This window comes from Drosophila navojoa, chromosome 2 (assembly GCF_054131105.1).
Source record: "Drosophila navojoa isolate 15081-1374.11 chromosome 2, UAZ_NAV_1.0, whole genome shotgun sequence".
Taxonomy (NCBI): domain Eukaryota; kingdom Metazoa; phylum Arthropoda; class Insecta; order Diptera; family Drosophilidae; genus Drosophila; species Drosophila navojoa.
The window spans coordinates 14,496,827-14,512,687 of NC_142890.1; the positions used below are offsets into that span (position 1 = coordinate 14,496,827).

Genomic DNA, 15,861 nt, shown 5'->3' on the forward strand with positions numbered 1-15,861 from the left:
TGCATTTTACAACAGCATTTCATGCCGCCGTAGACCATTGCATGCTGCCATTATATTGTTGCCGTTGCCAGCAACGCCGTTGCTGTGGCTGTTGCTGGTGCTGCTGCTGCAGTTGGCGCTTGCTATTGTATGTTAAATTACGTAGACGCCTAGAATAGGCCAAGCCGGTGCCTGCGGTGTTAATTTCCATTGACACTGGGGCACATTTCCAACAACAGCAAAAATAAAGCCCCCAATTTTTGTATTTCTTTATTTATTTGCAAATGTCTGAGTGTATGCCGCAGTTGTCAGAAGTTGCAGAGCAGCGATGAAATATGAAAAAAAAAAGTCTACAATTCTCTAGCGATTGAGTAACAATGCAAAACAACAACAACATCAGTATCCCAAAAAGATATCATTAATGGTGACGGCTGCATGATTCACTGCCCGAAACTGGAATGTTCAAAGTGTGAGTGCAGACGAGCCACAGGACGCGGCGGGCGCCCGGGCTGTCATAATTTGTATTGAGTGCGGCCAGAACTGCAAAGGCCAATCGCAATCGAGCACTGCCAATTGACAGTCATCGCAGCGTTGATAACCTTGTTGACCACAAGAATTTTCAATGAAATGACAATTTGCTGACTGCAAGCAATATTTATGTGCTGTCGCCTTAGGCAATAAATGAAACTATAAGCGTGTCCCACGTATCTAAGAGCTGCATATAAATGTATCTGTATGTGCATATGAATATACATATGAATGGCACCAGAACAATAAAAAATAAAAAATATTGTTTGGAAAAAAGTTTGAGCCTTCGAGCAAACAACGACTGCAGTGTTGTTTGAATTTGTTACCATTCCTGTTTTTAATTAGCTGCGCTACGTGACTCACAATTTGTCAGCACACACCTTCTTGAGTGTTTCGTCTAGCAAATCCTGTACATTAATCACGTCGACAAAAAAGAAAAACCGAACTGACCTTCGGTACATTTGCATTAATTGATTTGTATTTAATTCCGGTTTCAACAGTACACTACTAACAAGTTTAAAGACCCTTTCGAAATGAACCCGCCAATTTGATATATAATTAACATAATTTGCATTGTCTAATTGTGTTAATTGTTTTCTTATTACTATTTGCCTTTCTATACATTCATATTGTGCGACTTCCTAATACCGGTTTGTTTGTTCTAATTGAATTAATAAAGAAAAAAAGAAAACGACAAGACAAAATGTCGAAAAACCGTTTCATTGATATGCTCACGTTTTTCAACACATTGAATGGTGAATGTTGGTTGCACTTCAACCAAGTTGGCAGCTTTAAAGGGTGTCTATCGACCTGCCGCCACATCTCTTCTCATTTGCGAAGATTCTAGACCAGAACTACCAAAAATAGATATAAAATAATAAAAATAAATATGGAACAATGCTATAACAGAGGTTGTGGACAACAATACGATCCAGCCACCAATTCTGATGGTATGTAAAGCTCAATATAAATAAAAATAATACTGCCAACCCTTTTTTCACAGAATCGTGCCGGCATCATCCAGGTGCTCCATTTTTTCATGATGCCTACAAAGGATGGTCATGCTGCAATAAAAAGTCGGTAGATTTCACAGAATTTCTGAATATCAAGGGCTGCACATTGGGCAAGCATTCAAACATTAAGCCGCCCGAACCAGAAAAACCTGCCAAGGATAACAAAGATGAGGAGAAGACTGTGGAAGTTGAAGTACGTGCACCCATTAAGGAAGCATTACCCAGACCACCGATCGATACGCCTTTTACTGTACTTAACCCAACTGTGGCTCCAGCATTGAAGGACGCCATTGATAAATTAAAAGTCAGCGGTGTTGCTGCGCCAGTTGCAGCGACAGAAAGCGACGGGTAGCTAAGATTTTTTTTCTATTGCACTGGGTTTATATGTATATGATATATTTTTAGAACCATTGCTGTGGGAACAAGCTGCAAAAACAATGGCTGCACTTACTCCTATACGAGCACCAGCAGCGACTTTGGCGAGTGCACTTACCATCCTGGTGTTCCCATTTTCCATGAGGGCATGAAGTTTTGGTCATGCTGTCAGAAACGTACATCAGATTTTGCTCAGTTCATGGCACAAAAAGGCTGTGTTTACGGCCAACATAAATTTGTTAAGGATGTAAGTTATTTTAAATCAGGATTCTGGAACTTTCGCCTAATCTCTTAATGTTTTGCAGGATGACGACAAAAAGGTTATTCAATGCCGATATGATTGGCATCAGACAGCTACAAATGTTGTTGTCGCTGTCTATGCCAAAAAATATCATTATGCGGAAAGTATTGTTGAAGTCAACCCTATTCGCTTGCATGTTATGCTCGTCTTCCCAGAGCAAGAAAATGCTAAGTTTGACTTGGACCTGGAGCTGCGCGGTGTAAGAATGCAATGTTTTAAATAGGTCATGAAAAATGCATCTTATTGAGTACACTTATTTTGTCAGATTGTCAATGTACAAAAGGCTTCCGCACAAATGTTGGGTACTAAGGTTGAGATTACATTGCCGAAGCTGGAACCAGGGTCATGGCCAAAACTTAATTTTCCCCGTGAAGTGCTTCCTGCAGTAAAGAAGGACACGGATCAGAGCAACCGAAAAGCAGTTGACAGTGATGAAGAGTTCTTCGACTTGGATGACATTCAATCTGTTCAAAAGTACGGACTTAAATTGTCCGAAATGAGTTTGGAAAATCCCAATGCATTGGATTGATAACACACTAGCATTTTATTTGTAGTAACTAAATAGAGCCATCATTGAGAGTTAAGCTGTTTTGTTTACAATACACAAGTATGCCTTATGTGACTTTTCTTTTAATATCGCAGAGTGGCTTAATCATCATCGTCGTCAGCCCCGGGTACCCAATCCTCATCGTCGTCATCATCTAAATCCAGTTCGCCAATATCTTGGAACAAGGTTTCATCGATCTTAACATTCTCGAGACTTTCACCGGCCTCCAACAAGAATTTGATGTCAGAGTCGTTCAATGTGTTATCGCACATAAATAGCTCTCGTCCTGTCAATTTCTTGCTATCATTGTTCTTCTCTCGCTTGGCAGCAATTCCTGTACTCTCCTCAAATTCTAATTTCCATTTCATAAATGTCTCAACAGTCACTCGTGTGCCCTCAAATTTCTTTCTTTCCGCTTCTTCGACTTCTTGGACCTTGCGCGCTCGTTCGTCCTCCTGATTCTTCTTGTGCTCGTCCCACTGTACATTCAACCACTCCTGTGCACTACTGACTAACGAAAATATCATCTCCATGCCAATATTTTCCTCGATGGTCTTCCGCAAATGTTCCAGCAGTTTTACTTCGAAATTCTCTTCAAAATTTTCAGCTTCCTCAATTTCCACCAGTGGCGCTTCATCTGGATATAATGCTGTGTATGTAAACACAAGTTTACAAGCTAAGCCCTTTTCACTGTCTTCCGCTGCATCGGCATTGTACTCCTCCGTGGCGATAGGAATTTGAAATTTGTGAAAAGGCTCTGTTTGTAGCACTGCAAAAGGAAGTTGACGATCATACCACTTATTTTTTTAAAACACAATTCGAGTTACCTTCCATTTCGCCGCAATATATGGAATCGAGTGCCTCAACTTCATTGATCTGATCTTCTTTATAGTTTCGGCTCATTGTTATTATTTATAAATATGTATAAACAAGAAGTAAATAATAAAAATATCCGGGATGCCGTTTGTGTTCGGTGTTGTTTTTAGGTTATTTAGTTAGAATAGTCTGGCAACACTCAGCCAGTATGATGGCCACATGTCAACTGATTGGCATGAGGCTACTTACCAATATATAAATTTTTAAACTTATCTAAATTGGAAGAAATAACATATACAACAAAATTAAAAATTTAACTACTAATATATTGAATAATCTTTAGTTTATCATAAAACCAATAATAGAAGCGGTATCGTTTAATTTATGTCATGCAGCTTGAACGTGAGATGCGCGTTGCCACGCCAGCCTACTTAGAGTTGCCACACCGATATTCTTTAAATATCTAATATATGTTCAAAAAAATTTTAAAGAACTTTACATTTTTTTTATTAATAATATCAACTTAAATACCACGAAACTAATAAATAACATCTGATAAAGATTTTTCGTCTATTTATAAAAGCAGTCGTCCAGCAACCAATATTTGAGAAAAGATAAGCTCTAGATTACCGATCAGGTCTTTCCAATCTAAAATAAACAGACATTATATTGGAGCAATAATTAGTTAAATATGTATATGAAAGCTCAAAATAGACTTACTTGTGTACTGTTATAAGGTGGTTCGCATCGACTTTTGTATCTTGTGGAGTTAAGAAACAATACTGTCTATTGGGGAAGTCTATTCCCTCTTGAATAAGTAATTTAGTTATAAAAGTTCTATTCACTTCATCCTGTAAATATACAAAAAATGTATATTATATAATCAATTGATCAATAAAAGTTTGATGCTTACAGTAAAAACATCGTATTCGTCGAGGAAATAAAATGGATGAGATGAAGTACTCCAAAGACCTTTCAGTAAAGATACCGTGGTGAAGGACCTTTCGCCACCGGATAAGCTTCTCATATTTGAAGTCTTATTACCGCTGGGTGGATAAACACTGATCTTCAGCGTCTTATCTTTATGATTGGGTTCCAGATAGCCTTCAAATTGGCGACAGATTAGTGCTTGCTTAAAGTGAAACTCTACCATAGTAAAGAAATGATGACGTGAACGCTGAAATCGCTGGGCCCGAGAATGATATTCAATGCGCAATTTCTCTACGACACATAAAATATTGTTCAGAATATCAGATTCTGTTTTTAGAAGATCGCGCAATTTGGATAGCTTTTGTTCCACTTCTTCACTATTCAGTTTCATTGATTCGAAATGTTTTATCTTCGCTTTATAACGGCTAATTTGATCACGAATGTTTTCTTCCGATTTATTTGTTTCAATAAATTCACCGACTTTCTGCGCCTCCTGGCGAGCTGCTTCTAGTTCGGCTTCCTTATCTTTTTTATCCTTTTTCGTTGTTTTAAGTAACTCGTCAGTTTGTTTCAGCCGTCGCTGGTTTTCCTCAAAATGTCGATCCAAGTCTCTAGCCCTTGATTGCAATTCCTGAGATTTCGCATCAATTTCGGAAATTTTTTTATTGAGACTGTCGAGAATGCCTTGTTCTTTTTTAGTTTCTTCGTTAGCTTGATCATTTCGCTCGGCTATTTCCTGAAGTTGATTTTCCAATATATTACGCTCCTCCTTTAATTTTTCTATCTTCTCACGGCTTGTCGTTAAATGAGTTTCCTAAATGGATTGAAAGAAATAATATAGTCGATTTCAATTAAAGTCGATTTCGTACCAACTTACTAGAACGTCAAATGCAGGGAATTCCCGATACTCAAAGTTCTCAATATCCATAATTTGTTTCATCGCTGTTGTATTCTCAGTGTGATGTGCCTTAATCATATCACTTTTCGCGCTTATCTCCCGTGTGTCAGTTTCCAACTTTAACTTGGCCTTAGCATAATGGGGCTGTAAATTCGCAACACGCTCCTGCAGACTATTTTGCTCAGTCTTCAGTTGCCGAATGCGATCATCGACATTCACCTGAATGAATCTCGCAGGTGATATTTGAATGGAGTACATGGCATAATTGGGTGATGGACAATATTCCAGGCCCAGGCTTGGAACTAATATTCGAGTCAAATTAGGTGGCACGTTTTCCACAGTCGATGTCAGCGACTCGGCTGTCTCTTTAGAGTCAGTAAGCAACACCGTCTCAATGCGCAATGTATCAATAAGATAGTTCATTACGACAGGATCCTCACATCTAATAAGAAAGAAAACAGGAAGGTATAATTGCAAATTTTGAGCTACAAATCGCAAAATAGGACTTACCTAATCTCATCCATCAGCACAGTCGTATTTGAAGATCTACATTGCACTTTGTACTTGGAGACATTGTAGACCCGGTTTGTAAACGGACTGGTAACAATGGTGGGTATATTACCACCTGCATACGATTTTTGTAACAAAGCTCTAAGCGACATTCTATCCTTGTCTGAGCTAACTATGTACGACCGCAGGCAATGGGATAATTGATTCTCAATTAGATCTCTATACTTTGGATTAGGTACAGTTATGTACATGCCAATAGGTCCACGCGGCATTTGGCTTGCGTTGCTGCCGCTGTATTGAGCACGCAGCGCATTGGCCACTTCCATTGCGTGTTCGCCATAAACTGACATTTTATTGGATTTGTTCCGTAATAGGGACTCCATTTCCCACTGCAGGCTTTCTAAAATTGACACCCATTATATTACAAATAATGTAAGGTCTTGCTTTACTTCAGGCTATAATACGTACGCTCCATTTTATGCAGTTTGGTAATTTCGTTCTTTGTAGACTCCAAGTTCTCTCTTGCTGCTGTTAATCGATTTCTGAGTTCGCTTTGTTCATCCCTGAGTCTAGCAATTAGTTCATTCCTCTGCGCCACTTTCTCTTTTAGAGTCGCTAGCGTGGCAGCATTTTCTTCTCGAAGCCTTTTAACTTCTGAATAGTCTGCGTGGTAGTTATTCATATGCTTTTGACAGCCCTCAAAGTTTGTCTGCTCCTCCCTCAAACGCTTCTCTACATTCTTAATGCTTGCTTTAAAAGAACTAGCTTTGAGAAGACAATCTTGAGCAATTCGTTTAGCAGCTCTGAGCGCATTTTCCTGCGCCTGATATTTTTCCATAATCCGCTGCTTGGTTTGTTCAAGTTCTCTAATTATAAAATATTATAGATATATTCACTTAAGAGAACTTCTATACTTACTGAAGAGCGTGAGCGATGCTCTCTTGAGTGCTGGTTTTCTGGGTGGTTTTTTGGGACAGATCCGCATTCTTTTTTTCAATTATTTTAAGAGTTTGCTCGATTTTAGTAAGATCATCCTGGATATGAGATACTTTTACCCAAGCAAGCATTGTTGTAGCCTCTTTCAGTTTAATCTACATAGAGGGGAAAAGCAAATGTAACATATTGCACAAAAATAAATATTGTTCTCATACCTTAAGTGCCTCTTCATTTTTAATTATTGCCAACTTTTCTTCTTCTTCATGGCACAGACTCTTCAATTTTTGCAGTTTCTTAATAATATAATATACAAATTATATTATAAAGTCTTTACTCGCATTAACTAATAATTTACCATTTTAAGCAGCTGTACATCATAATTTATATGCTCGCGACGTTCGTGACATTGAGTTAAGCTGTTCGCGCATAAATCCAGCTGCGTTGCCTTCATGAACAATTTGTAGTTTGATGCGGGTTCAAGACTGTTGTGGATTTTCATATATTTTATGAAATTATTAGAAAAATTATTAGTTATAAACTTACTCTTTAAGAAATTCACGTGATGCTTCCTGATTGAGAACAAATATTGGATTCTCAACACTTATGCCGAAATAAAGGATCATCCGTCGTATTTCATCTAGTTTCCTGGATACCGTTCTGTGATGAGAATCTTTTATCTCATACGTCGAAGATGATTGACGAATTTGTCGCACGACCGTGATATGTGGACCATAAATGTCGGGTTTAAATGGTCGATGACCAACATTGGATAGGGTCAGCTCAATGGATGCATTTGTCTCTCCGTTTTTGATTAGCTCTGAAACAAAATAGTTTTCTAGTTTATCAAAAGTGCCTAAGTTGAGAGTGCTTTAGTGCGTGAATGTAATTGTTGCCGTGATCTGTTGCAAAAATGTGTTTCCCATTGAGCTAAACGTACTCTGTATGCTGCTGGCGCGACTCGTGTTACGCGCACTGCCGGCCAGCCCCAGGGCAAGAGCTGCGATTACTGCACTTTTGCCACTGCCATTGCTGCCAACAAGAAAATTAATATTTGGTCCAAACTCGATGTACAAATGGGAATGACACATAAAATTTTTGAGGCGTATAGAAATAATTTTTCCACAACTTGCAAAAGCATTTGGAGGTGCTAGTCCGTACTATAAAGAAACATAATGAATACTAGTTTTATCTGAATATGATATATGGACTTACAGACGGCTCTTCGCAGGAAGAATTTGCATTAGTTGTTCGCTTGCGAACCGCACGAGATGTAGATGCCTCCACCAGCATTCCATCGCCTTCATTTGTTCCTGAGCTCCGTTTTGATTTCTTTTTCTTTGGAGGCGAGATTGAACTGTCACTGTCTGATTCTGTGGACAGATTTTTATTCCGAGTTCTACTACGACGCATCTTTGGTTTGTCTACAGATGAATATAAGAGATTTACATGAATCTGTTCGAGCTTACATACGTTTGCTTATAGGCGGCAGGAAAACAATTTGCGCGGGAATTTTTGATTACTTCGTTGTTTTTTGCCTATTTAGAGCCATTTGTAACATATTTCCCGATATCTTATTTAAACTTACATTATATTGAGATAACTTAGAAATGAATGTAAGCTAAGCTCAATAACCGCGTAATTTTTGTATTTTAATACGCATTTCACTAAAAGCCGCTACAAATATTGCGAAATGTTTACAAATTGAGTGTGACCAGAGTTCATACCGATGACAATACTGACATTGTCATCGCAAATGCGTCAGCCACTAACCAGAGAGCACATAGACTAGACAGGTTCACTGGTCAGTGGCAATACGTAATTTCTCTTTAAAGCGAAGACTATATTTCATATAAGGTTTATTAATAATAGATTAACTACTGTAGATTATGAGTATGATTTGTGTGTTAAATGACTAAATCAGCTCTACACATACATATTTCAATTACAGGTAATTACATTGCAGCGCAATTTTGTTAGTAACGAAAACATATTTATAAAAATTTAATAAATGTCGATTTACATTAGTATAATGTAGGAGTTGTAAAAATAGCACTTTCACTTAATATTTTTATATGGGAAATCTCCACCAATTGCATTTTGCAACTTTAACTTAATATGTATATCGCGCCATGTAGTTGACTTCTGAGCCAAGATGTTCATATTTCCAATTATATACAAGCCAAAGCGCGCACGGGACATGGCAACGCAAATACGATTCTGTTCATTCAGGAAACCTATATTTGCATTAGTATTGCTGCGTACCAACGAGAGGACAATTATATCTGCCTCCAGCCCCTGGAAACTATCCACTGTCGTAACGAACACTTCTTTTAAATTTGGTTTCTTTGATAACTGAAAAGACACGAATTTTTACAATATCTTCCCGATATACACATAGGTTGGCTTACTTTTTTTTTAATTGATTCGACCTGCAGAGTGTATGGTGAAAGCACGACCACATCCTTATGTCTGTAGCCGCTCACCTCGACCAAGTGATGCACAATCTCAGCTACTTTTTTTGTCTCATATTCATTGTATAAAAAACCATCAAGTATATGTGTCTCAGGTTCTTGATGCTGCAGAAAATATAAATTCAACCCCATATTGCGTACAGAGGGAAAATTATAAACGGAATCATGACTAATAAGCTTTTCATATATAACAGGACAGAGCAATTCGGCAAATGTATTGCGCATACGGTATTGAATATTCAAGACGTTCACTTGGAAATTTGACCTTATCAAACGCTCAAATAAGGAATGCGATTGAGTCGAAGACTTCAGACCCCTTATATAGCTTATATATGGCTTCAGTTGCATATGATCACCAATCATAATCACTTGCTCCGTGTAAGGTGTTAGACATGGCAATATGTGAGCCTCTAGAATCTCTGCAGCTTCCTCGAATATAACTGAAATGGAGCAGAAATATCTACTCTTGTTCATCATACGAATTATTCATTTTATGCTTACCGATGCGTGTTTTCAAAAATCTAAAAACAAAATTCATGCGCGCAGCACATGTTGTTGTCATAGCCAGAACATTCTTTTTAATTATCAAATAATGCTGGAAAATCATTCGTATACATTCGAGCTTCTCTTGTGCATTCCAGATCAAGCGCTGCGTGGCCAATATATCCGAATAAGCCTTATCGGTATCATTAAAGTCAGAATACAATGTCTGTAAGCGCTGGAAATGCTCTTTGATCTCCAGATTTACCATCCAGTACAGACGCTTAAGCCTCGGATTGATCATGTGCGTGTTAGTATCCGCTCGATAATTAAATTTTGCGATTTCCGGCAAACGAGATTGACTACCAAAGCGAACAATACTGCTGGTAAACGAGCTAAGCTTCATCAAGAACTTATCCAATGTATCGTTTGTGTATGTAACCACAACAATGGGCGCACAGAATTTAGCATGCTCCAAGATGGTTTTTATAAGCTGCAAACACATATGAGTTTTACCCGTACCGGGTGGTCCTTGGATTAAATTGAAATTCGTATTCAAAGCGCGTTGAAACGCATCGTGTTGTGATAGATTGAGCGGCATTTTGCGCAGCTTGTTTATAAACTTTTGGCTCTCGTAGACTTTTGGTGGTTGTGTGTGATTCAAATATGCTGGGGATTTTGTTCTGGTCAAGCCGTGGACTATATAATCTGACATTGGGAAGTTTATAACATTGCTGTTGGTCAAATATCTGTAGGCCTTCTGGTAAGGCTCAAAATAAACTGGTGTTTCAAACATGATCAGAAATTTTCCATAAATGTTGCCAATATCGAATTGACGCACTATAGCGATAGAAATCTGAAAGATAAATGAGCTATATTTAGCATAACAGCTTTAGAGTCTTTGTTGCTGGGTACTCACATAACCTTGACGGAGCTGTTTTGCATCAGTATTGACCATTATTGCCAGTATAAGATTATTAAAATCGTAGCTGGTTGTAAAGCAAAGTAAAGTCCCATTTTTAAGTCGTAACAAAGCCTCTTCTAAAGATTTCTCACATTGAACATCCTGATTAGAAGTATTTTTACGCTGCATAGCCAAAATATCAACAAATAGCAATTTGCTGTTATGTGCGTTTGAAAAATTATTATTCAGCTTAATTTGCACTCCCTCAAAAGCAATCTGAAGCGGCATCAAATTCTGAAGATTGCGCTTGCTATGGATCCGCCGCACCAATTCCCGAAGTGGAATCAAAAACTGCTGACGAAGAAACAAGCGTTGGCTATTTATGTAATGTGTCGTATTAGTAAAGCTCATTGTTAGTTTCGCAGCATGGATGCTGGTTTCGCCATTCTCGTTTAGCCATTGCTTAAGCTCCTCTAGACTAGGGTATATCTGTTATACAAATAAAGAAGTTTAGATGTTGTTTAATATGAAAGAAAATGTACCTCAGCAGCTGGGTTTGGCGCCGATAATGTATCCAGATCGACAGCAAAAAGACCGTGAAGCCGCTCTAGAAATTCTTGACATATCGGACGCTCTTCTATTATTGGATTATTATTGTTCTTCAAGTTAGTCCAAATTTTAAATAGGATGTCCATGCCGTTCTCATCCAACACATCAGCCCTTTGAGCCTGCAACAAAAGTGTTTGCATATTGCTAATAATGCTATCCACACGATTCATATCAGTCCACATAGTCCGATAGCTTTTAGTGCATAGTTTACGGACCAATTCTTCGTAGTGCTCAATGAGTGGAGTACACGCAGCAAATTTACTAAGCATATCATTGTGAAAGCCAGGCAACTCAAGTTCGCACAAAGTAACCAAAATGCGCGTATAAATTAATACCCGATCGATATTATCATTAGCACCTATTTGATCGATGAAGAAATTTGGTTCGATTTCAGTTGCCAAATAGAGAAACATGCCCAAGGGCTGCAGATTTAGGATCTCTTGAAGCCCATCGGTTGGAATTTTGGATGGCACCACGGCCCTAGCACGATTCCAATAATTACAATGACGCCTTTGTCCCTGCACCTGATGACGTTCGTTGGCATTTTTGCGTGTTAGGCTTCGCAATATTTTTTCTTTATCGGCCTGAAACCATTCCCAGCAGTCGTAATCTTCTCCAAAAAGTTCAACCATAATGATTATATTCAGTTTTTCCCCGATACATAAATTAAACTAATAAAGTATAGTGTATAATGTAAAAGATAATATATAATAAATAAATTGTTATATTTGCTGCAGTGAAAAAAAAAAATGTGTTTTGAAATACTAACTTGACACTTGCTCTTCTTTATTATTATACAGTTATTACTGTATTATCAAAGCTTGTCAAATCTATAAATTTCGCGCACACGTCGATGATCGCAATGGTTTTTGGTGTGACCAAGACTATAATACCGAATATGGCGAAATTTTGTTTATACTCAGCCAATTGGGTGAGGTATTTATAAGCACACGAATATTAAATGCGAAATTTACTTAGTAACTTTTATTCTTTGATTGAGTAAAAGTTCACAAACTGCTGTTTTAAAAAACTCAGCACAGGTTTGACAACTTTGGTAGAAAAGTCAATTTTCAAAAGTATTAATCGCACTCGTGACTTACTTATAAAATACTTGTTATCAATATGTTGATCGAAATATGGCACATCGCTATTATCTAAATGAAACGATAGGCAACTCTAAAACTGCATACAAAACCCGGTATTCCCACTAAATTTGTGGAGCTTGAAGCACGTAGACAAGAAAATTTTCGCTATGTCTGACTCTGATGACGATTGGTTCAACAAGGACGAGGATGAACTAGTGGAAAACCTGCAGAAACAACTAAAGCAACAAGTTGTCAATGAGACACACGAGGAGCGCATTGACTTTCGCGACAAACCTAGTAAGAAAATAAAACTAAAATGAAAGTTGAATGTAATTTTGAAATATGTTATATCAATGTTTAATAGACAGTTATCTCCAACAACATAGTTTCGATGATCCACAAGATGCTAATAGTCCCGGTCGTTTTACTACCGCTGAATTTGCTAAGGTACTGAAGATGACGGCACTCGAAATATTTCTTTACTTGATGTCCGGACCGCGTAATCTGTTCAAGGATCAGATAATGTCCAATGATTCTCACAAACGTGTTGTCCAATATGTGCAAATACTGACAATACTTTGTCAATTGGAGTTGGGCGGTTTTGATGATCAATTTCTCTCTGGCTTTGCCACGCAATCTGCGCTCTTCGAGCACATTAAACGACTTGCCCTGAAAATCTTTGAATCAAACTCCAAATATAGTTTGGATGACGAAACTCAACTGTTGCTGCGTGGCATTAAAAATTTGCTCATTCGTGCTCACAGGATGGGTAAACTGCAGTCATCTGGATACGAACTAATTGAACATTTCAAAACGTTGATCTCCAGTTGTCAAATCCCTCAGCTATTAGAGCATCCGCTATGTGTGGAATTCGCCAAAGATTTGCAGGTTCTGCCCAATGTTGTTTCTGTAAAGAACGAAATCTATCCTAATCTAGATCAATTATTGCGAACTGATGCCGTCGATACCGTAGCTAAAACTGCACCTGCACCCAACACTGTCGACGTCGCTCGATACATAGACTGGCACCGTCAAATGCTGTGTGAGGACTTTATGCAGCCATTACGTAAATACGTACAGCGTCTGCGCTCCAAAAATAATCTCGACGAATTGGTGAAGCAAAATCTACTTTTCCCCCAGACACAGCTAATACTGAATCCAGTATTTAAGGAAGCAGACCGAAATAGTCTAATTTTCATGAAATTGGTTGCACCTCTTGAAGATGAAATCAAGTATTTAAAAAATGTTAAGGGTGGAACTTTGCTGTGCTTCACCACCAGCTTTGATTTTGATAACCTAATTCTAGCCACTGTAGCGTATACTAGCCCCAATATGATAACTCAAGGATATGTAAGTTTGTTGTAATCACCCTTTGATGATCAGTTTCTCAATTAAAATATTCTTTAGCGAAGCGTGGAGATTGTCAAGCAGTACAATATTGGTAATATCTATGACAAAACGTTGATTATGTTCGAGACACCGGTATTCTTTGAGCCCTATTTACGTGTCCACAACTATCTAAGTACCTGCAGTGCGGATAATTTTCCTATGCGACGCTACATTGTCGAGGGTGAAGTAAGTGGACTACGCTAAATTTGCTTACGTAATCATTAATCATTGAAATTTGGCAGATTGATGTACGGCCACCGGCTTATATACGACCAGATATTCAATTAACTTATTACAAAGCGCCATTTACGGTAGCTGAGCCGCCGCTGGAGACGAAACTGAATCAATCACAACGAGCTGCTTTAGGTGCTGCTTTTCGCAACGAATTCTGCATTATACAAGGACCACCGGGCACAGGCAAAACGCATTTATCCGTAGAGCTGGTTAACACTCTGCTGCAGAATGCCGAGCGTCTTAAATCGGGACCCATTGTTGTGTTGACCTACACGAATGACTCGCTGGATAAATTCTTGCTGAAGGCCGCACAGTACACGGACAGCATTGTACGCTTTGGAAATCAATCACGTTTACCAGAAATCGAAAAATACAATGTGCGCTTAATGACCGAGGATTCCCTTGTGCCGCCGCGCCTCAAACGGTTATGGTGGTTGGTAAAGTGCGAGTTTAAGGAACAGTTTGAACGATTGCAGACTTTGCATGCCGACTTTGATGGCTCCGAACCTGCCTATTTGGAAATACAGTCGACACGAGAGCAATTGGAACTGATTGCCGAAAAGATAAATACGGTGCGCACAATATTCCAGTTTCATCAGGCTCGCGATAAGGCTCTGTTAGCCATGACAACCTCATGTGCTGCACGGCTCAACTTTTTATTTCGTCTGCTTGAAAGCAAATGCTTCATCTTTGAGGAGGCTGCCGAGATAGCTGAACCGCATATCCTGGCATGCCTAACGCCTTACACAGAGCATGTTATACTGATTGGCGATCACAAGCAGCTGCAGCCACATACGGGAAACTATACGCAGCAAGGACTTCAAGTATCGCTCTTCGAGCGCCTAATTACACACAATTTCCCCGCAAGCGTTCTCAATGTGCAGTATCGTATGCGCAGTTGTATTGCTGAGCTTCTGGTACCCATTTTCTACGACAAGCTAATCACCGATGATTCTGTGCAGGCCTACCCAAATGTGCCAAAAATGACAAAGAACATGTTCTTTGTCAATCATACGCATCCCGAGGAGCAGATGGTTTGAATATTTGTATTGATTGGTTGCTTTGAATTGCCTGCTAATTATATCCTTCTGAATTCTAGATTGACTCGTCCTATATAAACAAACATGAAGCTGAAGAGTTGATGAACTTAATGAAACATTTGAGATATGATCCCAGCAAGCTTGTAATACTATCGCCCTACAATGCCCAAGTTGAATACATTAAATCACTACTAAGGAAAAAGAGGCAAAATAGATATTTGGTTACGAGTGTGGATAGCTATCAAGGCCTGGAAGCAAACATTATTCTACTGTCGCTAGTGCGCAGCAATACGGCCGGAAAGATTGGATTTCTCGGATTACCAAACCGCGTTTGTGTGGCCTTATCGCGAGCTCGTTGGGGTCTCTATATGATTGGCAACATGGAGACGCTACAGCATGGCAATTCCGAACTTTGGGGAGCTATCAATGCCAAGCTGCAAGCAGCAAACGCTATAGGCCCAGCATTTCCATTGGCCACTGAAAGTACTCCTTAAGGAATCCATTTAGACATTGACTATAGGCGGTTTGCATTATTCTTGTGTTTTGTAAATAAAATACGCTTGTTATTTAATTTTTTATCTTTGCTTTTTAATCTAATTGCAGTTTCCTTTTCATTATTGATTCGCCGCACCATAAATGAAATTGATGAATTTGATTTTGTTGTCAAGAATTATACACTTAATATTCACTATATAGAACCTGTTGTTGCTCTCAAACCGATATTTTTGTTTAATTTTTAACATTTATATCCTATTGTTGGCTATTGCTAAATTCAAAATGTATTTTTGAAAAATTATGCGTATGCTGCTCGCTTGG

At 38.6% G+C, this 15,861-nt stretch overlaps 5 protein-coding genes across 6 annotated transcripts; 2 read left to right on the plus strand and 3 right to left on the minus strand.

Moving 5' to 3' along the window:
- Nucleotides 1-1,296: 1,296 nt before the first annotated feature.
- mora (cysteine and histidine rich domain containing protein) lies at nt 1,297-2,813 on the plus strand. Its single transcript, XM_018113781.3, has 5 exons — nt 1,297-1,457; nt 1,511-1,868; nt 1,926-2,142; nt 2,201-2,395; nt 2,462-2,813. Exons 1-5 carry the CDS (start codon nt 1,397-1,399, stop codon nt 2,723-2,725), a joined length of 1,095 nt encoding a protein of 364 aa, XP_017969270.1. The 5' UTR covers nt 1,297-1,396; the 3' UTR covers nt 2,726-2,813.
- LOC108660400 (RWD domain-containing protein 1) lies at nt 2,717-3,802 on the minus strand. The gene is made up of 2 exons (XM_018113782.3): nt 3,571-3,802; nt 2,717-3,512 (listed from the first exon to the last, which is right to left on the minus strand). Exons 1-2 carry the CDS (start codon nt 3,644-3,646, stop codon nt 2,845-2,847), a joined length of 744 nt encoding a protein of 247 aa, XP_017969271.1. The 5' UTR covers nt 3,647-3,802; the 3' UTR covers nt 2,717-2,844.
- A 240-nt stretch (nt 3,803-4,042) lies between these two features.
- SMC6 (Structural maintenance of chromosomes 6) lies at nt 4,043-8,575 on the minus strand. The gene is made up of 13 exons (XM_018113765.3): nt 8,419-8,575; nt 8,046-8,254; nt 7,771-7,990; nt 7,377-7,650; nt 7,189-7,315; nt 7,049-7,126; nt 6,816-6,988; nt 6,366-6,763; nt 5,898-6,297; nt 5,367-5,829; nt 4,473-5,303; nt 4,280-4,410; nt 4,043-4,207 (listed from the first exon to the last, which is right to left on the minus strand). Exons 2-13 carry the CDS (start codon nt 8,241-8,243, stop codon nt 4,186-4,188), a joined length of 3,315 nt encoding a protein of 1,104 aa, XP_017969254.1. The 5' UTR covers nt 8,244-8,254; nt 8,419-8,575; the 3' UTR covers nt 4,043-4,185.
- Nucleotides 8,576-8,801: 226 nt separating this feature from the next.
- Nucleotides 8,802-12,489, minus strand: LOC108659021 (uncharacterized). Of its 2 annotated transcripts, XM_018111732.3 has the most exons (7): nt 12,398-12,489; nt 12,067-12,181; nt 11,231-11,968; nt 10,704-11,177; nt 9,806-10,640; nt 9,242-9,744; nt 8,802-9,185 (listed from the first exon to the last, which is right to left on the minus strand). In XM_018111732.3, exons 3-7 carry the CDS (start codon nt 11,927-11,929, stop codon nt 8,889-8,891), a joined length of 2,808 nt encoding a protein of 935 aa, XP_017967221.1. In that variant the 5' UTR covers nt 11,930-11,968; nt 12,067-12,181; nt 12,398-12,489; the 3' UTR covers nt 8,802-8,888. The 2 variants fall into 2 exon arrangements, with proteins under 2 accessions (XP_017967221.1, XP_089119727.1); XM_089263601.1 differs by lacking the exons at nt 11,231-11,968; nt 12,067-12,181; nt 12,398-12,489 and having other exon boundaries at nt 9,806-10,656; nt 10,704-10,815.
- Nucleotides 12,467-15,616, plus strand: LOC108659022 (NFX1-type zinc finger-containing protein 1). The gene is made up of 5 exons (XM_018111733.3): nt 12,467-12,679; nt 12,747-13,732; nt 13,790-13,957; nt 14,014-15,039; nt 15,105-15,616. Exons 1-5 carry the CDS (start codon nt 12,550-12,552, stop codon nt 15,537-15,539), a joined length of 2,745 nt encoding a protein of 914 aa, XP_017967222.1. The 5' UTR covers nt 12,467-12,549; the 3' UTR covers nt 15,540-15,616.
- Nucleotides 15,617-15,861: the final 245 nt, after the last annotated feature.